Source organism: Pteronotus mesoamericanus, unplaced genomic scaffold, assembly GCF_021234165.1.
Source record: "Pteronotus mesoamericanus isolate MK-2021 breed Mesoamerican mustached bat unplaced genomic scaffold, CSHL_Meso_final scaffold_31, whole genome shotgun sequence".
Taxonomy (NCBI): domain Eukaryota; kingdom Metazoa; phylum Chordata; class Mammalia; order Chiroptera; family Mormoopidae; genus Pteronotus; species Pteronotus mesoamericanus.
The window spans coordinates 28,798,079-28,822,795 of record NW_026555312.1 but is presented as its reverse complement, the minus strand read 5'-3'; the positions used below and the strand labels follow the sequence as shown (position 1 = coordinate 28,822,795).

At 39.5% G+C, this 24,717-nt stretch overlaps 1 protein-coding gene across 1 annotated transcript in view; it reads right to left on the bottom strand.

The window, feature by feature from the left end:
- GMDS (GDP-mannose 4,6-dehydratase) overlaps window positions 1-24,717 on the bottom strand; it is a 675,882-nt gene that overhangs the window by 100,845 nt on the left and 550,320 nt on the right. The window contains exon 9 of the mRNA XM_054591986.1: window positions 3,018-3,114. Within this exon, the coding sequence (XP_054447961.1) occupies window positions 3,018-3,114 (97 nt within the window). The remainder of the gene's footprint in view (window positions 1-3,017; window positions 3,115-24,717) is intronic.

Genomic DNA, 24,717 nt, shown 5'->3' with positions numbered 1-24,717 from the left:
TCACCAAATACTAGAATTCAGGGGCAATGTGAAATTTAAAGTCTAATTTTCAGGATTAAACTCTCCACAGTAGCAAAACTCCTAAATGTTCAAAGGACACCCAGGAGTTTGTAGGTAAAGAAGCAAAAAATGTGACTCCGTTCAGTTCTAATTGGATGCTGGAGTCCCTTAGCTTAGTACGGACACTTTCAAGACTTTTCCTATTGGTACATAAGCAAGAGTTAAGATTTTGTGGTGGCTACAACAATGGGGACAGATATTATTGGCATATGTGCAAGCATGTTCTCTATGGAATCTCCAGTGGCTGTCTCTGTGCCAGTGCTGGCCTATGCTGAGTAAAGGAGCTTTTCTTAAGACTTGTCTGAATCTTATTCAAAAAAATGACACAAAGCTCTGTGTCCCTTCAGTCTTGCGTTAGGATACTAGTTTTCTGAGACCTGATGTGTCCTTATCCCTTTTTTCTTTTCAAACTTTCTTTCTTTATTTTTTTCTATAAGTCATTTTGGAACCATTTGACACTAAAGAGATCTATTCAATAGTTTATGCTTTTGCCTTAGGAGTGCCCTATGTTGGAGGAATACATATGATTAAAGCTAATCATGAGAACAAGATTTTACAGAATCTGAGGAAGGTGAAAAGAAGGCTTGGAACTTGCAAAGTGAACTTAGACACTGAGCGGGGAAGGATATGATTTAGACATAGGAGAATTCCATGTCTATACTACATTAAGTACTGATAAATCTCTGAAGAGCTTGGTGCTTTTCAGGATTCATGGCCAGTGATTCTCTAGATGTGTTGGCTACTCAGGTCCCCACATACGTAAAAGCTCATTTAAAAGTCAGTGTTCAGTTCTGGTCACCTTTCAACTGGAAGAGGACTACTATCACCCCAGAGGCAAGTCAACAGAAGGATGTAAAGCTGGTCTAAGTTTTGTGAAAACTCCTTGTTCTGAGGAATGAGGTTAAAAGTTTAGTCTCACTATACAAGAAAAGCTTGCCCAATAGAATATGCAGTTGAAGTGGAGTAAACAAAATTAATGCAGCCTAAAGGCTTAGAAACATGAAATGCAGTTAAACATCCAAACTGAAGTAGTAAAGGGAATCCGGGTGGGAACTAGATCAGTGAACAAATAAAGTAAGCGCAGGAAATAAGACACCACTCTTAGGTTCAAAGGGCTTTAGTGTGAATGAAGTTGCAGAACAGGTATGATAATGACATTTGAATGAACAAAAGAAATAGGGAGGGATGTAGCGTTGGGACAGGAAAAAGGGTGGATAGGGATGGACTTCAAGAACTGTCTTGTTAGTCCAAGGGTCCTTTTCCTGTTCAGCAAATTCTTTTGTTCTGTGTTCTTATCAATCCCACACCTTGCCTAAGTGAGAATGACAGACAAGCCATTCTTAATGACTTCCTAGCTTTTGAAACTATTTTGGGGTCAGAGAGAGAAAGAGCCATGTTTAAATTGTTATGAGTATTGAGCTTTCTGTTGGCTCAGTAAATTTCCCACTCTGATATGACAATTTTTGTTTGCTCTGCTGTTAGCAGAAACAACTTTGCCTGTTGTGTGATCTGCACAACGTTCCAGAAAAATGACACCTTGTGGCACCTCTTTAGGACAGGGAAACAAATGCCAGTGTGGTTAGGGGCCCCAAACAGGCATTCCTTGCTGTGTCAGCAGGACTGTGCTGGTATCTTCCTCCCACAGAGACAGAGCACATCCTCTCCTTGGCACACCCGCTCGCCATTAGCACAGGGAACCATTGTTCCCTTGTGTCAAAGAGCCAGCCACGCCCTGTGCTAAGGACAATGCTTGACTCTACAGTCCTAGTCTCTAAGCATTGGTTATTTTCTTTCTTTTTATTTCCTCCTGTGTGTAAAAGTGCATGAAATGAAGTTTTTCTTTCATCTGAAACAAGGCGTTTTAAAGGGTAGTTACTGATGACATAGGCACTTTCAATCTCTCTTCACTGGGGTTTTCCCAGTCTCTGAAAGGTTGTACAATACACAGGGGTTTGGTTCAAAATGCAGGTAAAACAGGTTGACAGGATCCTATTTTCACAGTCAATATGTATGTCATTAGGTAGCCATCAATTTGAATATCTCTTTCTGAAAATGCCACTTTCTATTATCTTTAGGTATACTTAACATGTGTTTTGTCACCATAGCGAGGGTGGACCACATTAAAGTGACAATATCAAGCTAGAAGTTTTTATAACTCTAGGAAAGGAGGATATTATGTTCTAACAATCTATAGGTCATCTGTTAATACAGAAACATCTATATTTAGAAATGCATCTGTTCATCCATCCATCTACCCATCAGCCAATATTTACTAAGCACCTATTATACTTTGTAATAGTCGAAAATATTTTTAAAATGTTCTTATCCTGAAAGAGTTCACAGTTTAGTAAAGGGAGAAAAACAGGTAAACAAATGAATATACTAAGCTATAATAGATGCTATAATATAATTATGTGTAGCACATAATGTAGATAAAAAGGAATAAGTAGAAATTTCAGTGGTAGTAATATATTGTCTAGAAAAGGAATCAAAGGCAAGATAGTACTTGAGCTGAGAGTTAAAAAATGTATAGGGAGACCATTTATGATTTACATTTGTGTGTATGTGTGAGTGCATGGGTGCACTGAGGAGGTATGGGGCCTTCCAGATTTTGAGATCCTACAGGTCATAGAGGGCCTTGTAGGTATCTGGGATCAGCTGTCAAAGCAGGGGACTAACACGATGAGATCTGCCATTGGTGTGAGTCTCCATTTCTGAGATGAACTATGTCCTTGGGTGTGTTTTACCCTTGCTTTCCTTTTTAAAGCAATAGATTTTTGTGGTGAGAATAACATCTCAAATTCAATTCACTGTACTCTGGTTTGGGAAATGCCCACTGAAAGATGCCAAAGAGCCCAATGGAGAGCTTTGAAGGTTGGCTTGGGGAATTCAGTGATAGTATTTTCCCAGACAGCTGGCCAAATGTGGCCCCACACTGGGCGGTCAGGAATCCTTACCACTTCAGTTGGTCGGTAGTATTTAAGATCCACAGTCACGTGAACCTTGCCGGTCTCTTTACATCTGCCCACTTCATTTTCATTTTTTCCTTCCCACCTGTAAAGAAGATAAACACTTAATCAGTCTTTAATTGCTTGGAAGTGTTTGGCCATGCTGTCCCTCAGGATGGCTCAGCTTTTCCCTGCAGGAATATATAAGCTCATTAACTACAGGAACACAGGATGAAGTTTAACCCTGTTATTAGTGGAAGAGTGACTTTCAAAGCCTTTCCAGATCTGTTTGGAAAGGGTAGGGCTCCTCCCACCTTTCTTTCTTAGAAAATCATGATAGGCTCTGAAGCAAGACTTTAGAAATGAACAGATTATTCAAAATATGTTGAATATTTTCTTATATTCAACATATTCCCTTACAGGGAATTTCAATATTTTTCAATTCTTTAGACTGTTCCTGATAAAGTAAATTATTATGAATTAATTAATTTCTTCTGTCTCCCCCTTCTTAATTTATTTACTTTTTGTAGTTTTACGGATACTTATTGTAATTCAATGCATTCCAATATGGAATAAGTTTCATATCTTAATTAACCATTCATTTCATCCCTGAATTAATATAAATTCCCTTACTTTACCCAGTCAGCAGTGGGCCTCATTAAAAAATATCAGATTATTAAATCTCCAGAAGTGCACAACTAATTGGTTTACTTAAAGAGAGGGTATATTAGCATTTCTCTACCTCCTTTGGTTCAGCTATGATGTTACTCCTTCCTTAAACATCTACTGTTGAAAACAGTTAAGGACCCCAACAATGGCCACTAAGGTCCACAACGCACACTGCACTGCGCTCATGAGCTTCACAGCCAGCTTTTTGCTGGAACTCCATAATATTATATAATTTAAATTATTTTTATAGATGAACCATTTTGGCAAAGAAAGAAAAGACTTTACAAAGTAATGTTCAACTTCAATGCTATATAGCTGGAGATGAATCCTATGACAACAGGATTCATCTCCAGCTATATCTGTCCCCTGGATCAGTCATAGTGAGGATTAAAGAAAACAAAGGAGCAACAAACTTCTGGCCAAGATAGAGGAGTAGGTAGATACACTTCACCCCCTTGTACAACCATAAGAAGGATCACAACTAACCTCAAAGCAAAAAACACCCAGAACTGCCAAACAATCAAACTGTATGGAATTCCGACAACCAAGGATTTAAAGGAGTCGTATTCATCCAGATGGGTAGGGGGGCAGAGACAAGGAGCCAGGGTGGAGAGGATGTGGTGTGGCACCGATGAGGTGGTGGTGGTGGCTGGTCTTACATTCACATGTGGTGGATAAAAATTGGGAAGGATGTCCAGGGAGCGAGTGATCCCAGCCCCAGGCCAGACCACACAGCCCAGGGTTCCAGCACTGGGAAGATAAAGCCTCTTAACTTCTGGCTGCAAAAACCAGTGGGAGTTGAGGTGGTGGAAGAAACTGCCAGTCTCCCACGAGAGTCCATTTAAAGGGCCCGCACGGTCCTAGAACATATGCAAACACAACCATTCTTGGAACCAACACCAGGGCAACAGCAAGGGGGCGCCAGTCACATACGAGAAGTGGGTAAAGTGACTGGAAACAGGTAGAGTGTCCAGCAAGCCTCCAGCAGCCTGGCAGCAGCACTGACCCCTCTTCGACCCTTTCCCCACATACAGAGCCACAAAGGGGTGAAGTGGGTTGCCCTGCCCTGGAGAGTACCTAAGGCTCCACCCCATACAACCTAACAGGTGCACTAAGACAGGTAATCAAAGTAGCTCTATCTAATACACAGAAACAAACACAGGGAGGCTGCCAAATTGAGGAGATAAAGACATACAGCCCAAATGAAAGAACAGAACAAAACTTCAGAAAAAGAACTAAACAACATGGACATAAGTAATTTATCAGATGCACAAATCAAAACATTGATTATAAGGATGCTCAAGGGACTTAGTGAGGACCTCAACAGCATAAAAAAGACCCAGGCAGAAATGAAGGATGTACTAATGGAGATAAAGAACAATTTACAGGGAAACAACAGTAGACTGGATGAAGCCAACAATCAAAGCAATGATATGGAACATAAGGAAACAAACAAACAAACAAAAAAATCAGAACAAGAAGAAAAAAGAATAAAAAAAATGAGGATAGTGAAAGGAGCCTCTGGGACGACTTCAAGCATTCCAACATTTGCATCACAGGGGTGCCAGAAGGAGAAGGGAAAGCATAATAAATTGGAAATCTGTTTGAAAAAATAATGAAAGAAAACTTCCTTAATTTGGTGAAGGGAATAGACATGCAAATCCAGGAAGCATGGAGAGTCCCAAACAAGATGGATACAAACAGGCCCACACCAAAACACATAATAATTAAAATGACACAGTTAAAGGTAAAGAGAGAATCTTAAAGGCATCAAGAGAAAATAAAAAAGTTACCTATAAAGGAGTTCCTATAAGACTATCAGCTGATTTCTCAAAGGAAACTTTGCAGGCAAGGATGGACTGGCAAGAAGTATTCAAAGTGATGAAAAGCAAGGAAGGACTTAAAACCAATATAACTCTATCCAGCAAAGCTATCATTATAATTGAAGGGCAGATAAACTGCTTCCCAGACAAGGCAGAGCTAAAGAAGCTCATCATCAACAAGTCCTTATTACATGAAACGTTAAAGGGGCTTATTTAAGAAAAAGAACAACAAAACTATGGACATTAAAATGACAACAAACAACTATCAACAACTGAATCTAAAAAACAAAAACAAACTAAGCAAACAACTAGAACAGGAATAGAATCATAGATATGGAGATCATTTAGATTCATCAGGCATGTCCAACCTGCAGCCCATGGGCCACATGTAGCCCAGGATAGCTATGAATGTAGCCCAACACAAAATCATAAATTTACTTAAAATATTATCAGATTTTTTGTTTTCATTAGTGCTTGTGTATTAATGTGTGGCTCAAGACAACTCTTCTTCCAGTGTGGCCCAGAGATGCCAAAAGGTTGGACACCCCCTGAATTTTAGAGGGTTATTAGCAGGGAGAGGGAAGGCAGAGAATGGGGAAAAGGTACAGGGAATAAGAAGCATAATTGGTAGGTATAAAATAGACAAGGAGAGGTTAAGAATAGTATAGGAAATGGAGAAGCCAAAGAACTTATATGCACGGCCATGTATGTGAAATAATGGGGCGATTGCTGGAGGAAAGGGGGGTACTCGGCAGAGGGGGGCAAAGGAAGAAGAATTGGGACAACTGTAATAGCATAATCAATAAAATATACTTAAAAAAAGAATGAGCAATAAATTAGTTACTTAACTATGTGAATCACAGGTGCTATTGAAGGAGAACATTAAATATTGATCATACTTAAGTTTTGTACATAGGTTGAGTATTAGATGCATAAAGTGGCCTCACATCTTTTTTTCTGGGTAATCATCTAAATGTTCTATTCTCAATTCAATTTGATAGCATAGGGATAATATTTCATCGTTGCAGGAATATTGAGTTTACAAGAATGTTAAATTTACCAACAGAATAAAGATAAATACGAAAATATCCCATAACACAGAACTATAGCACAATATGTTGAACAATATAAAACTGTACCACTGGCATTTTTTTCCAGGACTTTCATACCAACTGACACAAAAAGGAATGTTTGATAATTTACTTCTTTGGTTTAATTTCTTACTGTTGTCTAGGCTTATTTGGCAGGATCAGGGCTAAGTTTCTGGAAAATTCACCTGGAAATGGTGTGTGGATGCTTTAGAATATGTAGACTAAAGTGCTGTAAAATGAGAAAACCTAAAGTGATGATGAACCCTGTACATATTGATAAAGACCAAATTTTGGCTAGTATCTATGGTAAAGAAGAATATATGGTAAAGTCATAATTTTTAAAATTTGCCCATCTAATTCTAAAGTTAATTGTTCAGGTGAAACTTTTTCTTTGGTTAGGCTTTCAGTAAATAAGAGGATATTTGTATCGTAAAAGTATGTTTTAATTATTTTTGTTTACATTTCATACTCACAAAGAGAAACAAGTTTAACAGTATACGTATAGGACAGTGTCTCCAACTAAGCCAACAGGGTTTACAAAAATACAGTTCATAAATTTGCTGTTTTCTCCAGTTGTAGCTGTAGGTATGGAATCCATAGTGGGTCATGCTGACTTATATACACACATAACTATAATCTTCTTTTAGGTTGGTAAGTTTGCTTAGATGTCACAAACTTGAGAACTGATGATTCACATCTATCTGTAATTAAATTCTTTTGAAACCACACATGAACACACATGTGTATTTAAGTTGCTAAAGTCTTGGGAAAAACTCAGAGAACTTTCCATGACTGGGGAAGGAACGTGTGGACAGGAAAGGAATGAGGCTCAGCCAGCAATATGTAGACCAGGAGCTGGCAAACTATTTCTATAAAGAGCCAAGTAGTAAATATTTTAAGCTTTATAGATCACATACATACAGTCTCTGTAACATTTTCTTTCTTTTCTCCTCCTCCTCCTGCTTTCTATTCTTCTTTCTCATTCACTCTCTTCTTCATTATCACCATCTTTTTTGTTTAAACTACCCCTTTCAACTGTGTCCTCAGAGGATAGTAAAAAAGATCCTCTGGTGGGATTTGGCCTGGAAAACCCCAGGGCTGGCAACTTATGTCCTCCTGGACAAGCCACCCCTGCTTTAGGGGATGAGTTAATGATATACCCTCACCCTCAACTAAAGGACAGCATTTAATTTCTTTTCACACCAACAGCTTGCTTTGTTGAACCAGCTTGAATTTTCCTGTCTACTACTGATTCTCTTTGCTCTGTAATCATATGCAAACATTTGAAATTTGTAGCAATAGCCAAAATGGGAAAAGACTGAAGGAAGGAATCTACAAGTTGACTTGAACTTGATGCTACTTAGGCACCTGTGGTTATTAGTTCCCTGCACACAGGCTTTCTTTGCCTCTGTCTGAATACTGTCTGCTGGGCTGCCATTTTGAAAAGGCTGTCTACAGTCCAAACCATCTCTAAGGGCATGATATGGGCTCTACGATTAATATAGCTGCACTGAATAATCAACTATAACCAGGAAATGGCTCAAAGCAGAACTAAGTTGGCAAACAACTCAAATTTGCACTAGATCTCCATGAGGGCAATAAGCAAAAGTTTCAGCCAAGGGCCAAAAAGCATTCAGTAGTAACAATACATGAAACACTTGTATTAACAAGTAGAAGGTAACAGCTAACTTGTCCTTACAAGTAATGTTATGACTCAAAGCAGACCTGTGATGTTCATGAAATGAGGATACCTTGACAGGGAGTAGAGGATTTAGCTAATTAACAGGAATTGCTAGCCACTAATCTGGATCAACAGCTCAGTGAACAGGAATCCTGTATAACTGATTTTTAAAATAAATTATTGGCTCCTGATAAGCATTAAAAATAAACAGAATGTACTGAAGAATAGCAGACTTAAGCACAATAAGTCAAGATGAGGTGCTATTAAAATTTCAACTAGGAATCCCTTTAATGAACAAAAGCAAATTCAACTGGGTAAGTCAAGTTTAAGAGACACACCTAAGGTTGGGGAGGGGGCAATGTCCTCCTTATAGCAACCTGAAAAATCACAAAAGTTCCCAGGAATTACTTTAAGAAATGCTATTTCATTAGGACACAGATAGAGAAATAGGTGCCAGGGTATAAATTTAGCAAATGACATAACTAATCCTGGAAAAATTATTAGGTTCTGGATAAAGATGGTCATTTGCACACACTTTTGCTCCTTCCCAAGACTCCTTTCGGAAAAGGAGTAAACTCAAAAGGGCTAAAAGAACAGGAAAGAAAAGAGGGAAACCAAATTTTGGAAGCTGGAAAGCAGATGGATGAGTGTTAAGGAACTTATCAGGAGCCTTAGAAAACAGACTCCTAAGTCAGTAATGATAAAGCCAAGGATGAACCCAATTTATACCTGTGGGACCCCCAAATGTTTAGGAAGTAAGGGCTGATTACAACTCTGCTTGGAAAGTAGTATGATGCCCAATCCCTTCTGAGATACTGTATCACTTGCCAACTGCCTCGCCCTTTCTGGAGAAGAAGGCCCCACAACTGAAGGTTACTGGGCCCAGTGAAGGATGAAGTATCGTACTGAAAACACGGAAAAAATATGCATGCTCCCTGTTGAGATTCCACAGCCAGTCCTAGGGTGCTGGCTGTCAGGCTTATCTCCTTTGAGGGAGGAGACTGGACCCTTCTCTGGGCACCACTAAATGGCCGTGCCAGGTCTTCCTATAGTGATAGTCAAATAAGCTATATGTTCTCAGAAACTCCCAGGCTGCTTTGTAAACCCCACTTTTAAACATGAGCAGAAAACCAAGGATCAACAGACACATGGGGAGAACCACATATATAAAAGACAGAAATCACAACAAACAAATTAATAAAAACAGCAACTTGAAAAAATAAACAGGGAAGATAATTAAAACAAACATAAACTCATATACACCACTATTAATATCTTCAGAGACATAAGGAAAGTTATCAAAGAAACAAAAACAGATATTATATAACAAAGAATAACTTTAAAAAATTAGAGACTGAAAAAAGTCAGAAATTAAAAATTCAAAAGATTTAGAGGATAGAGATCCAAGATGGTGGCAGATTAGGTGGAGGTTACACTCACTTCCTCCCAGGACCAAATTGGAATTACAATTAAATTATAGGAAATCATCCTGAATAACCAGTTGAAGAGAAGTCTTATAACCAAAAATTTACAGAAGAAGCCACATCAAGACTGGTGGAGGTGTGAAAATGGCTGGGCCTGCTCTCCTAGAGGGCAGCATCTGAGGTTCTGGAGGGATATCTCTGCTGCAGGGGGTGCTACCTGAGAAGCATAGGGTCTAAACCCCAAGCCAGGCTCCCCAATCCAGAGCACTAAAGCCAGGAACAGGTGCCACATAAGATCAGGCTGTGAAAAGCAGTGGGGTTTCTGTTCACCAGGGAGAGACAGGAGTCCATCAGGGACACAAGTGCACTCTTAAAGGCCCAATGTACACAATTTCGTTTGTACCCACTCAACTTGGGCTACAGTGGAGGGGGGGCAGAGCATAACTAGAGTTGGGGTTTGTGCTTCTGGGAACAGAGCTGAAGGGGCAGCTGACAGGATTCCTATGCTGAGTCTCTTTCTCAGACAGCAAATGTCATCTTTCTTTTCTTTATTTTTTTATCCTCATCCAACGAAATTTTTTAATTGCTTTTATAGATAAAGGACAGGAGAAAGAGAAACACTGATATGAGAGAGAAACATCAACGAGTTCTCTTCTGTACACACCCCAACAGGGGATTGAACCTGCAACCCAGATATGTGTCCTGACTGGGAATCAAGCCCACAACCTTTTGGTATATGGAATGATTTTTCCAACAAAACAAGTCACACCAGCCACAGCTCATCTTTCTTGGGTAAAGTACTCTCCTCCCCATGGCATCAGTCTGGGGGAAAGCAATAGCCCCCACCTTCTCGACTCCCTTTTGCCCCACCCTTTGGAGCTTATGCCCTGCTGAGTAGTCAGCGGTACTTTTAGTGATTTAGCCTAACAGGGAGCTGGCAGACGGGTGGAGCTTTGGGTGCCTTGGGACTTTTGCTGACCTGCCCATGGGTCTGTTGATGATAAAACCTTTCCTTGGTAGCAGTTTGGTTCTTCCCATGTGCACCCAGGCCCAGCAGAGACAGCTACAAACAGTGGATCGCTTGCAGTTCCAAACCGATTGCCCAGGGCCAGTCATAGGCAATGTGTTATATTGGCCTACACAGAGTCCCTCCCAAAAGGCTCAGAACCAAAACACCCAGTGGCCAGCTTCAGACAACATCAGAGGAGGATCCAATAAGGTTCACAAGCAGCATATCCAAAGGGAGATCTCAGCAGGTATCAAACACTGCTGAGGCAAATTCTGTTTCATGTGGTTAATAGCAATGCAGCAGGTTGCATAACACATTGGGGTTGAGCCTCAGGGCCAACCAGCCTAGGATCGATCCTATGCATGAACAGGCCAAATAGCAAACAAGACTCAGTTACAACAGACAGGGCCATATAACCCACACAAGAGACAATCCTGTAGCACCTACCTCAGGTGATCAAGGAGACTAGAGCACTGGACCTCACTGGACACCTACTATATAGGGTCATCCCACAAAAACTGGGAGTCATAGCAGATCTATCTAATACATAGGAATCCCCCCCAAAAATGCAGCCAAAATGGGGAGACAAAGAAACAGGCTCCAAATGAAAGAACAGGAGAAATCTCCAGAAAAAGAGCTAAAGATAATGGAGGCAAGCAATTTATCAGATATACAGTTCAAAGTCATCATTATAAAAATGCTCAACAGTATATAAAATAACATAGAAACCATAAAAAATAACCAGTCAGAAATTAGTAATGCAAACAATATCTTAAATGAAGAACACACAAGAAGGAATAAACAGTATGTTGGATGACACAGAGGATCAGATTAGCAATTTGGAAGACAAGGTGGCAAAAACACCCAATAAGAACAGCAAAAGGGAAAAAAAAAAAAAGAAAGAATGAAAAAAAATGAGGATAGGTTAAGGGATCTTGAGAATGTATTTGAAGAAATTACTGAAAACTTCCCTAATTTTTTAAAGAAAAAAGACACACAAGTCCAGCAAGTGCACAGAGTCCCAAAAAAGATGGACTCAAAGAGGCCCACACTGAGACACATCATAATTAAAATGACAAAAGTTAAAGACAAAGAGAGAATCTTAAAAACTGAAAGAGACAGATAGTTATGTAAGTTATGTACAAGGAAGCTCCCATAAGACTTTCAGCTGATTTCTCAACAGAAACATTTCAGGCCAAAAGGGATGGCATGAAATATTCAAAGTCATGAAAAAACCAAATACCTAGTACCAAGACTACTTACCTAGAAATGCTATTATTTAAAATAATAAATAATATTGAATGAGAAATAAAGTTTCCCAGGCTAAAAAAAAAAAAAAATCTAAAAGAGTTTGTTACCATCAAGACAGTACTACAACAAATGTTAAGGGCCTGACTGAGGAAGAAAAAGAAGAAGAAGAGGGAGGAGGACGGGGAGGAAGTGGAGAGGGAGGAGGGGAGAGGGAGGAGGAACAGGAAAAGAAGAAGAACAAGAAGAAGAAAAAAACAGAGGGACATAATTTAAAGAATAAAATGGCAATAAATAAGTACTTATCAATAAATAATCACTTTAAATATAAATGGCTTAAATGCTCCAATCAATAGACATAGAGTAGCTGGGTAGATAAGAAAACAAGCCCTATTTATGTGCTGTCTACCAGAGACCCACTTCAGAATGAAAGATACATACAGACTAAAAGGAAAGGGAAAGAAAAGCTATTTAATGCAAATAGAAATTTAAAAAAAAAGCTGGGGTAGCACTACTCATATCTGACAAAACAAACCTTAAAACAAAGGTTATAGTAAGAGACAAAAGGGACACTAATAATGATGAAGGGGATACAAAAAGATAGAACTCTTGTAAACATTATCCACCCAACATAGGAGCATCTAAATATGTAAAGCAAATCTTGAAGAATGTAAAGGGAGAAATTGACAGAAATACAGTGGATTTTAACACTCCATTGACTTCAATAGGTAGACCTCCCAGACAGAACAACAACAAGGAAACAGTGGCTTTAAATGACACACTAGATCAGATGGATTTAATTGATTATCTTTAGGGCACTCATTTCAAAGTGGCAAAATATACATTCTTTTAAAGTGCATATGGAACATTTTCTAGGATAGACCATATGTTAGGACACAAAACAAGTCTCATTGAATTTAAGAAGACTGAAATCAAATAAAGCATCTCCTCTGACCATAATATGAAATCAATCACAAGAAAGTAAAAGAAAACACAAAGACATGGAGGCTAAATAACACATTACTAAACAACAACTGGGTTACCAATGAGATCAAATTACCTGGAAACAAATGCAAATAAGAGCAAAAACACCCCAAATCTATGGGACACAGCAAAAGAAGTCCTGAGAGGGAAATTCATAGCATTATAGGTATATTTCAAGAAACATGAAAAATGTCAAATAAACAATCTAAGTGTACACGTAAAGGACCTAGAAAAAGAACAACAAACCAAGCCCAAAATAAGTAGAAGGAAGGAAATAATTAGATCAGAGCAGAAACAAACAAAGTAGAGTCTAAAAAGACAATACAAAGGTTCAATGAATCTAAGACCTGGTTCTTTGAAAAGATAAACAATATTAACAAATCATTAACCAGAGTCATAAAGAAAAAAAAGAGAGAGGGCCCAAAGAAATGAGAAATGCAAAGGATTGTAAAAAAAAGTACAAATAAGTATATACCAACAAATTGGACAACCTGGATGAAATGGTTAAGTTCCTAGGAACATACAATATTCCAAAAGTGAATCAGGAAGAATCAGGGAAACTGATGGACAGATTACAATGGGTGAAATTGAAGGAGTAATCAAAAAACTTCCAACAATCAGAAGTCCAGGACTGGATGGCTTCGCAAGTGATGTTTACCAAATAATTGCCCCCTCCAAAAGAAAACCCTAACACCTATTTTTTCAAACTATTCCAAAAAGTTCCAGAAGAAGGAAGACTCTGAAGCTGACTTTACAGTATTTCCAAAACCAGATAAAGACATTACAGAGAGAAAACTAAAGGCCAATATCCCTGATTAACATAGATGCTAAAATCTTCAACGAAATGTTAGCAACCAGATCCATAAACACATTAAAAAGATCATACACTATGATCAAGTAGGATTTATTCCTGGGATGCAAGGTTTGTATAATTTCTACAAATTAATAAACATGGTAAAAAAAACACATTAAAAAATGAAGGATAGATTTGGAAGCTGGTGGTGCAGGCAGACATGGCTTGCCTCTTTGCACAACCACATCAAAATTACAACTAAAATATAGAAAAACAATCACTCAGCAATGTCAGAAATCGAGCTGAATGGAAGTCTGACAACTACAAAATAGAGTTGAATAAAAGTTTGACAACTATGTAATTAAAGAAACCATATCCATCCAGACTGGTAGGAGGGTACAGAGGAGGAATGGGCTGGTCCCACACCCATGTGGATAAAAATTTGGGAGGGATATCTTGAGAGCGAGGAGTCCCACAGTAGGTCCTCTTAACCCAGGATTCCAGTGCGATGAAGATAAGTCCCCACAGCTTCTGGCTGCAAAATCCAGTGGGGATAGAGTTGGTGGAAGAAACTGCTGAAACCCCAAGTAGTTCCTCTTAAAGAACTCATGTACAGGCTCCCCTACTCAGACTCACTCCCTCTGAGCTCCAGCACTTGGGTAGCAGCTGGAAAGGCACCAGTGGTATACAGGGAGAAACTGAGTGTCTGGCATCAAGGTGAGCAGAGACCATTGTCCCTTTTCTAAACCCTTCTCCCACAGAACAGGTAAACTGGTACCATATCTGAGACTCCATCAGCCTGGCTAACACTGTCTGGCCTGTCTTGGAGATTCCCAGAGGCACTGCCCACCCAATTTACAGGCCCCCCTAAGCTGTTTTTCCATAAGAATGGCTGGTCTTAGCTCCTAAATCCTATCAAACAAGAAGCAGCTGGCTTCACTGGGCCCTAGTGGCAGCCAGACTGGATTCACAGCTTGGCTTCAACTGGGGTGTCCCGGGAAAACGCAGGTAGGGGCTGACCTTGGCCTGCACCACCTGGGAAACCCCAAGGCCAACACACCCAGTGGACAGCTACAGACCACACTGGAGCACCACCACCCTGCCCCTGCTCAGCTAATCCACCACTGATGGTGGAGGTTGGTGGTCAGTAGTCACAGCCAATCCTTGCAGCTGACTGGTCTGGGTAAATCCCTCCCATTGACCTGCCAACAGCAACAAAGCCTCAATTACAAGACGACGGCATACTCAGCCCACACAAAGGGCATGCACCTTGAGTACCCAGCTTGGATGATACAGGAGGCTATGCCACTGGACCCTATAGGACACCTACTACATTAGGCAGCACTACAAAGACATGGAGTCAAATCAGCTCTGCCTAATACATAGAAGCACACACGGGGAGGCTGCCAAAATGAGGAGACAAAGAAACATGACCCAAATGAAAGAACAGATCAAAACTCCAGAAAAATAGTTAAACAAAATGGAGATAAACAACCTGTCAGATGCAGATTTCAAAACACTGGTTATAAGGATGCTCAAGGAACTTAGTAAGGACCTCAAGAACATAAAAAAGACTCAGTCAGAAATGAAGGATGCATTAAGTGAAATAAAGAATAATTTACAGGGAAACAACAGTAGAGTGGATGAAGCCGAGAATCAGATCAATGATTTGGAACATAAGGAAGCAAAAAACAACCACACCAAACAACCAGAAGAAAAAAAGAATCCCCCAAAAATGAGGATAGTAAAAACAGCCTCTGGGACAACTTCAAGAGGTCCAACATTCGCATCACAAGGGTGCCAGAAGGAGAAGAGAAAGAGCACAAACTTGGAAGTCTATCTGACAAAACAGTGAAAGAAAACTTTTGTTAGTTGGTGAAGGAAATACATATGCAAGTCCAGGAAGCACAGAGAGTCCCACACAAGATGGAGGCAAAGAGCCCCACTCCAAGATACATCATAATTAAAAGGCCAATGTTTAAAGATAAAGAGAGACTCTTAAAAGCAGCAAGAGAAAAGTAGTTACCAGGTGGTTACCAGATAGGGAGTGTGGGGGAAGGAGTAAAGAGGTGAGGTGATTAAAAAGTACAAATAGGTAGTTACAGCATAGCCCAGGGGACATAAAGTACAGTATAGGAAATGGAGTAGCCAAAGAACTTACACAAATGACCAATGGACATGAACAGTAGTGGGGGGATTGCCTGAGGGAGTAGAGGATGCTGGGTGGAAGGGGGCAAAGGGGAAAAGTCAGGATAACTCTGATAGCATAATCAATAAAATATAATAAAAAAATAAAATGGAGGATAAAAACTACATGATCATATCAACAGATGCAGAAAAAAGCATTTGATAAATTCCAGCACTCTTTTATGAAAAAACTCTCAGCAAAGTGGGAATAGAGGGAACATAGCTCAATGCACTAAAGGCCATATATGACAAACCCACTGTCAGCATCATACTCAATGGTCAAAAACTATGAGCATTCTCCTTAAGATCAGGAACAAGACCAGGGTATCTGCTTTCACCACTTATATTCAACATACTACTGGAACTTCTAGCCACAACAATCAGACAAGAAGAAGAAGAAGTCAAAGGAATCCAAATTGGAAAGAAAGAAGTAAAAATGTCCTTATTTGCAGATGACATGATACTGCATGAAGAGAACCTTAAAGATTCCAACAAGAAATTACTAGAACTGATAAATGAACTCAGTAAAATAGCAGGATACAAAACTAATATCCAGAAATCAGTTGTATATTTATTCATCAATAATGAGCTATCAGAAAGGCAAATTAAGAAAACAATCCTATTCCCAATTCCTTTAAAAAAATAATAAAATACCTAGTAATAAATTTAACCAAGGACATAAAAGACCTGCACTCAAAAAATTATGGCACTGAAGAAAGTGGAAGTATATACTGTGTTCATGGATAGGGAGAATTAACATCATAAAAGTGCCCATACTACTCCAGAAATCTATAGATTCAATGCAATTTCTATCAAGATACCAATGGTGTATTTCACAGAACTAGAACAAATATTCAAAAAATTTATATAGAACAATGAAAGACCTTGAATAGCAACAGTGACCCTGAGAAATAACAAAGTTGGAAGAATCACGCTAACTGTTATCTAACTATAATGCAAAGCCATAGTAATCAAACTGCATGTACTGGTATAAAAACAGACATAAAGACTAATGGAACAGAATAGAGATCCCGGAAATAAACCTACAGCTTTATAATCAATTAATATTTGACAAAGGAAGCAAAAACATACAGTGGGGTAAAGATAGTCTATCCAATAAATACTGTGGGGAATATTGGATAGATATAGGCAAAAACAAAAAAAAAGAAAAGAAAAGAAAAGAAAAGAAACTAGACTACCTTCCTTCACAATACACAAGAATAAACTCAGAATGGATTGAAGACTTAAATGTTATATTTAAAACCATAAAAATTCTAGAAAAAAACATAGGCAGTAAAATCTCAAACACTGCTTATGATAATATTTTTTTTCTGATATATCTCCTCAGGCAAGGGAAAAAGAGAAAATAAAGAAATGGGACTACATCAAAATAAAAAGTTTTTGCCCAGCAAAAGAAACCATCAACAGATTGAAAAGACAAACCACTGAATGGAAGAACATACTACTGGATACATTTGATAAAGGGTTAATATCCAAAATTTATCATGAATTTATAAAACTCAACACACACACACACAAAACTCCCAAACAACCCAATTACCAAATGGGCAAGGGACTTGAATAGACACTTATCCAAAGAGGATATACAGATGGTGAATATACATATGAAAAGATGCTCAATGTCACTAATCATCAGAGAAATTCAAATAAAAATCACAATGAGATATCACCTCACACCTGTCAGAATGGCTATCATCAATAAATCAACAAAAAACAATGTTGGCGAGGATGTAGATAAAAGGGAATTCTTGTGCACTATTGGTGGGAATGCAGCTTGGTGCAGCTGCTGTGGAATACAGTATGGAGTTACTTTAAAAGATTAAAAATGGAAGTGCCTTTTGAACTAGCAATTCCACTTCTGGACATTTATCTGAAAAAACTAATTTGAAAGAATATATGAATCCCTATGGTCACTGCAGCATTATTTATAATAGCCAAGATTTGGCAGGAGCCAAGTATCCATCAGTAGAGGAGTGAATAAAAAAGCTGTAGTACAGCGTTAACTGGTGTGGCTCAGGTTTTTGGGTATCCTTCCATAAGGCAAAAGGTCACCAGTTTGATTCCTGGTTTAGGGCACATACCTCCTTGTGGGTTTGGTCCCTAGTTGTGGGTATGTGAAAGGCAATAGGTCGATGATTCTCTCCCACATTGATGTTTCTCTCCCTCTCTCCCTCCCTTCCCCTCTCTCTAAAAATAAGTAAATAAAATCTTTAAAAGAAAAGTTGTGATTCATTTACACAATGGAATACTACCAGGGCATAAAAAGAAGGAAATTTTACCTTTTGTGGCAATGTGGATGGATCTGGAGAGTATTATGCTAAATGAAATAAGCCAGTCAGAGAAAGACAAGTACCATATGATTTCACTCATATGTGGGCTCTAATGTACGAAATGAATTAATAAGCAAAGTAGAGATAGACTTACAAAGAATAGGCTAACATCTGTTTTGTGGGGCCTGGGAGGGTGGAGGGATTGAGCAAAAAATAATAAAAAAGAGAAAAACTGATGGACACACACAACAGTGACGTGATTTCTGGGGAGAGACATGGGTGGAGGGAGGTGGGGGAAAGTATAGGGGCAATAAATGGTGATGAATGGAGACTTTACTTGGGATGGAAACTCACAGTACAATGTACATATGGTCTGTTGTAGAGTTGTGCACCTGAAAGCTGTATTATTTTGTTAACCAGTGTCACCCCAATAAATTCAATAAAAAAGAAAAAAAAAGAGAAAAGAAATCAAAGATAAAGTTGAGGAAATCTCCCAATACGTAGAGCAAAAAGCTGTAGATATGAAAGACCAGAGAAAGAGAAAACTCAGAAGATGGCCTCAAGAGGTCAGTATAATAGGATTTCCAGAGAGTACAGAAAAAAATGAAGCAAATAATTACGTAAAAATAAATTAAGAAAATTGATCAGAACAATATAACATACATTTCCAGACAGGAAAGGACCCCTCCCTCCCTGCAAAAATGTCCCAAATAAAGGATGGGACTAGACCCACATCCCATGAAATTTCAGAACACTGGGACAAAGGGAAGGTCTGATAGACTTGCAGGGAAACAGAATGGTTTAATGCCTTCCAAATTCTGAAGGAGAATTATTTCCAAACTAGAAATATATATCAGCTACCTTATTAATTTTGTAGCTAGAATAAAGATATCCTTTGATATGTAGCAGGTCCTTAAATAATGTTTCATTATAACACTGATGAAAAAAAAAGCCAACAAATGATTACTGGGTGGGGTCACTGTCTGTTTGGGGTTTGCACAATCTCCCCACATCTGTGAAGGTTCTCTCCGGGGACTGTGGTTTCCTCCCACATCCCAGAGCTGTGTACATGTCTACAGTGTCCCATCTACATGAGTGTGACATGCCTGTGATAGAAGGGCTTCCTATCGAGTGTGGCACCTGCCTGCACCCTCAGCTGCCAGGATGGGCTTCTGCCACCTGTGACCTAAACTGCAATGAGTGAGTTAGAAAATAATGATTTTACTTGTTTTCATTATTCTGTCTTCAATGTATATATAGCTCACTGTTACTTCAGTGTTTAATATTAGAAGTGTTTGAGGTCTTTATTTATAAGTTTACTGATATTTTTGTGACCAGATATATGCTATAGGAACTTAACTTTTGTTGATATCCATTAGCTTATGGTAAAATTGGTTTTGTTACATGTCATTTTGCTTAAAGTCATTGCTTCCAAGATCCTATGATGACACTACATAAGGACTTACTGCACTTGGTCAAAAAACATTTGTTTTCTATGCACCATCCTCAGAAAACCATCAAGATTTTCCTTCACCGAATAAAGGTCTTTTTAAAAAGACAACAGAAAAATAGGGAATCCAAGTCAGGGGAGTGGCTAAGAGGATCCTCCAGATGGGCATGAAGGCAGAACAGGACAGAAGGTTCCAGAAGGCCTGCTCCAAAAAAGCATGACTGATAAAATAACCTGTGGCTGATTCAAACATGATTTAGAGAGCTGGGGCAAAGTCTGAGGGTAGTTAGTGATAAATATATAGAAGATAAGGCAAAGGAAGAAAGACAATGATCATTAGCTCTATAGTAAAAAAAAAAAAAAAAAAAGACAACTGTACAGAAAAGAAAAAGTGATTGTGGCTTACTAGAATGAACACCATTGACCAGTCATGATAATGTGACACTAAGCTAACCTAAAATTAAAATACAACAATAGAGTATTAAGAGAAAGGAGGGATGATGCAAGGAAAGAAAAAGAAAACAAACCCTTCTTCTTTCAAATAAGAGGAGGCCAATAGATAATGTCTAGAAGGAAAAAAAAATCAAGAGCAAGAAATATAAATATGTTATTTAGAAACATGGAGATAAATGCCAAAATAATCAGCTAAAACATTGTAACAGTATGATGGATTTTGAGAGAGAAAGAACAGAAAAACAGAGAGCAGAGCAAATTCTTATCTTGAGGTAAATCAACACAATTTGCCAGAGCAGAAGAGCATACATCCGCAGATGGAAAAAGCCCACAGAATTTCTCTAGCAGATAGGTTGTGAAAATGAAGGGGTGTGGGAAGGGCAGGAGGTGGGAGACTGCTGGGTTTTCTGACAATTCCTGTGGAATGCTTAGTGTTTAAATTTTGAGCTAAATTAACTGGAAACAAACAATAATGAAGGAAAAATTCATTACAAACGCGAGCATTACAAACTGCAGACTCTGACCAAGGACCTTCCCAGTATCTCCCCCTCTACATGGCCTGTCAGGACTGTGCTGCCCATCTCTTCTAAAAACCCAGGGCTTTCTTTCCCCAGAGGTCGTCCCACTCTGCCTTCTGGACAACCAGAAAAGCTGATTGGAGTGTTTGGAGCCATTGGCACTCCAGCTGCCATATCCTCCGTACAGGGAACCACCCACAGGGCAGGCAGATCAAGTGTGCAAAGGCTGAGGAGGAGCGGACTGGGACAAGCAGGCCAACTGTAGACTACTGAAGAACAGAGGATGAAGAGTGTGCCAAGGAGGGACGGGCTGTCGACACTGCTGGGGAGATGTCAAGGAGGATTCGAGAACTGAAACAGGTCCATCAGGTTTAGGTCCCTGGGGATGGGGGGGAAGAGCCGCTTTGATGGGGTCCATGGGGCAGAGGCAGACCGGTGTGAGGTGAAGGGGAAAGGGACCTGAGGAAAGGGAGATTGCTAGGAGAGGTCACTCTTTGGTACATTTTGGCAGAGCAGGGAGATGAGAGGAAGGGCAGGGCCTGAGGACAATGTTTGTGGGGGTACATTTGAAAAAAATGGTTGGGTTTGAAACTGTCAAGAGGTTGATGGGAAGAAGCTGTGAAGAAGGGCCGAAGGCAGAGGAAGGAGTGATAACTGATAGTTTCTTGAGAAAGCAGGAGGAAGCACTGTTCCTGGAAGGAGTGAGAGTGGAACAGGAGAGAGAACAGGGTATAATTTTAGGTTCAGGGACCACTGTTTTAATCACAAAACCAACTCTAACTTCTAATAGAAAACACTAGTGTAAAGGTTGTGCTGTGTATATATGAGAACTGAAGCTGTGCACAGGTCTTTCAGATTGCTATTGAAATGCAAACACCTTTTTCTCCATCCATGCTCAGTCTTTCTCAATTTTATTTATATCAATACTGGTAGCATTAAATGATGGGTTTCCAGCCCTTGCATTGTAGTTAATGAATAAGCAACTACAACAAAATGTGTGAAATTGAAATCCATTGTATGCTCTTCACACAGAAGGCTATTCATATTACTTGTTACAGTAATGGGGACCTTTCTTCTATGCTCGCCATAAAACGGCCCCCTTGTAAATGTCAGCTGATGAATCCCCACACCAAGAGTCAGGCAGGTAGTACAATCTGTAGTTTCTATGTGAGGGAAAAGGAGTTCTCCTTTTATCTCACAAGGTTTAAATGAGCAGAATGGGTGGGGTACCCTTTTACAAGGACACAGCCATTTTTATGGGGAGGCTCCCCCAAACATTTCCCATAAAAGTTGTCAGTTGGTCAGTATTTCCCTTGCTTTCTTCTTTCTATCAGTGTCACTGAGAAACTATTTAACAGAGAGGCTCTACTTTTATATTGTCTTTTGTTATGCTTTATCATTAGGAAATCAGACTGGTATAATTAACTCAAGGTAGAAACTGTATGGCCATGCATAATGAAGGTGGCTCAAGAGAGCAAATAAAAATAAAAAAAAGAAAGAAAGAAAAAAGACCATAGGTCATTTTCCTCAGCTGTAAAATGGCAGGGTAAGGGGACTGAAAAGCATGGCTAGCTTTTACATGAGCCTCAGTATTTCCATACTGTCTTTTTCATGGATTGCTAACAGTGCTCTATTTACCTGCTTTATTTTAATTTACTTTAACTCAGCTAAAGTGTTCCATTCCCAAAGAATGTAGGTGGAGTTTCTCTGGCCTTACAGGAGTAAGCAAAATATATGCAGGTCCTCCTAAGGGGCCATGGTGGGAAGGTAACAATTTAAAGACTAGTGCCCAGGTTCTGTGTGAGAGTCTCAGGCATAGTTCAGGGCATTTTGTCATCTGCACCTCCTTTATTTGGTCAACCTTATCTCTGCATCTCCCTCCCACTTCCCACAGATCTGCACTGAGTACCTGCTAAGTGCTAGGCATTAAGCTAATCCAAGTGCCAAGAACACATGCATGAGTAAGCAAGATACGGTGTTTGTCCTTAAGAGGCTTGAAGTGCAGTGGCCACCACAAAGTCATGTATAGTGATGGCAGAAGGTAGACAGGGAGCTGTTAGAGGATGAAGGGCACCAGGCAAGACCTGGTTGTAGGTAGGGTGTTGGCCACAGGGAGGATGTGTAAGCTAAGACCTGGGGAATGAGTGTGTGGAAGCAGAAGGTATAGTAGGTGTGGGTATCTCTTGTCTCTAATGTGGTCAGGCTGGTCCAACCCAGTTTATCTGCTTGCCCATCGCCCACATACAGTTTAATAACTCCTGCCTCCATGCCTTTTCTCATGTCATTCCACCCACTTGGGATTCTTTCCTTCCCCTCCTCCACTTTTTAAAAAGTTTTTGTTTATTTTCAGAGAGAGTGGGAGAGAGAAAGAAAAACGTTGACCAGTTGCTTCTCACAAGCCCCCAGCTGGGGACCTGGTCCACAACCCAGGCATGTGCCCTGACTGGTAATTAAACCAGTGGTCTTTTGGTTTGCAAGCTGGTGCTCAATCCACTGAGCCATACCAGCCAGGGTTCCTTCTTCTTAATTAAAATCCGTAACTCCCACTTTGGCCAAGGGCCCATTTAAGTTTACCCTTCTACAGATACCACTCCAATCTTCATCATTGTGTTATCACTTCAGTACTGATATAATACATTTGCACAAGACCATCATCTATTTGTATATATTTGTAAATAATGTGTTCTTATTGTCACCCAATTAGAGCCTACATTTCTCAAGTAGAATAAAATGCCTTTTGATTGTCTTAGATGAGTTTGGTCTCGAGAGAAAAATGAAGTGGGCAGAGAGCATATTTACTGAGCATCTACTATGTCTCAGGTACTATGCTGGCTGTTTAATTAGGTAACATATAGAGGCAGAAGTTATTTTGAGGATCTAATGAATCCTTAGTGAAAGAATTTAAACTGACCTGCTACCCAGTGAATTGCATCAACTGTATACGAAATGGAATGAGGGTTGCCTCAGCCTTCCAGAAACAGCATGATATCAGGGCTCAAATCAGGTCCTGTACATGCTAATAATTCAAAAACTTGTTGCTTCAATAAAGGTTCACATCATTTTGGACTGTTATATTTTGTTTTTCATGGGTTAAAACCCCAAGTATCTTTATAACTCCAAGTTATAAATATAAGTAGGGCTTAAATTTCCATAGAGAGAGGGGAGGGGACAAAGGCAAAGATGAAAGAAAGGAGGGAGGGAGGGGGGAAATTCTCTTTCAATTAATTGTCCATTGAAGCTTATAAGAAAAGTCCCAATTTATTTATTATCACTAAATATATACACTTTTGAAGGCTTAGTTTTATTTAGAGCATCTCCAGAAAGTTCTCAGGCTGCCTACACTCAGGCATAGGTTTCTATGTAGACTTTCTCACAGCGAGTGATTTTTCTGGATCTAACGACATATTCTAAGTGGTGGATGACTGAATGTGAGTTATATTTCTCTAACTTCCTAGCTTTGATTTCACTTACCTTGGTATGGACATCAAAGAAACATATGGCAAGGTGATAAAGTGGGAGTTAAAACTATTAGGGACTTAGAGGTAGCTGGTCTGAAAACAGAGGCTGCAATGCTGTCAGGGAAGAGACAATGAGTGCACCTGTGCACATCAAAAGGTAGGGAGTCTTCCCGGAGGAAACAGGCAGAGCCAGTGATTTTCCTTCCCCTGACTTCCCCCTGAGAATCCTTACAAGAGGATCATAAGAAAATCTGTTCATCAAAAAGGCCTGACTGGAAGGATGTACTTTTCCGATAATGCAATCTAACAGTCATCGACCCAGCCACAGGAATACAGGATTCACACCCAGAACTTCCACACGCTGCCTTCATCTTCTGAATCCTCCTCATGCTCATCCTCAGGGTCAGGTGGCAGAAATCCCACCCTCCATGAAACAATTCCCTACTAGGGAAAGACTATGCTTGAACACAAAATGTCTGGTTATGTTATCCAAGAGGATTTTAGAAAGGAGTTTCTTTGTAAATATATACTAATCACTACCTTTGTTGTTTTTATTGAAAATGTAGATACAATATCACAAACTATGATGAATATTTCCATTGGCTGAAACCTCTGTCCCTCACCCCAAGC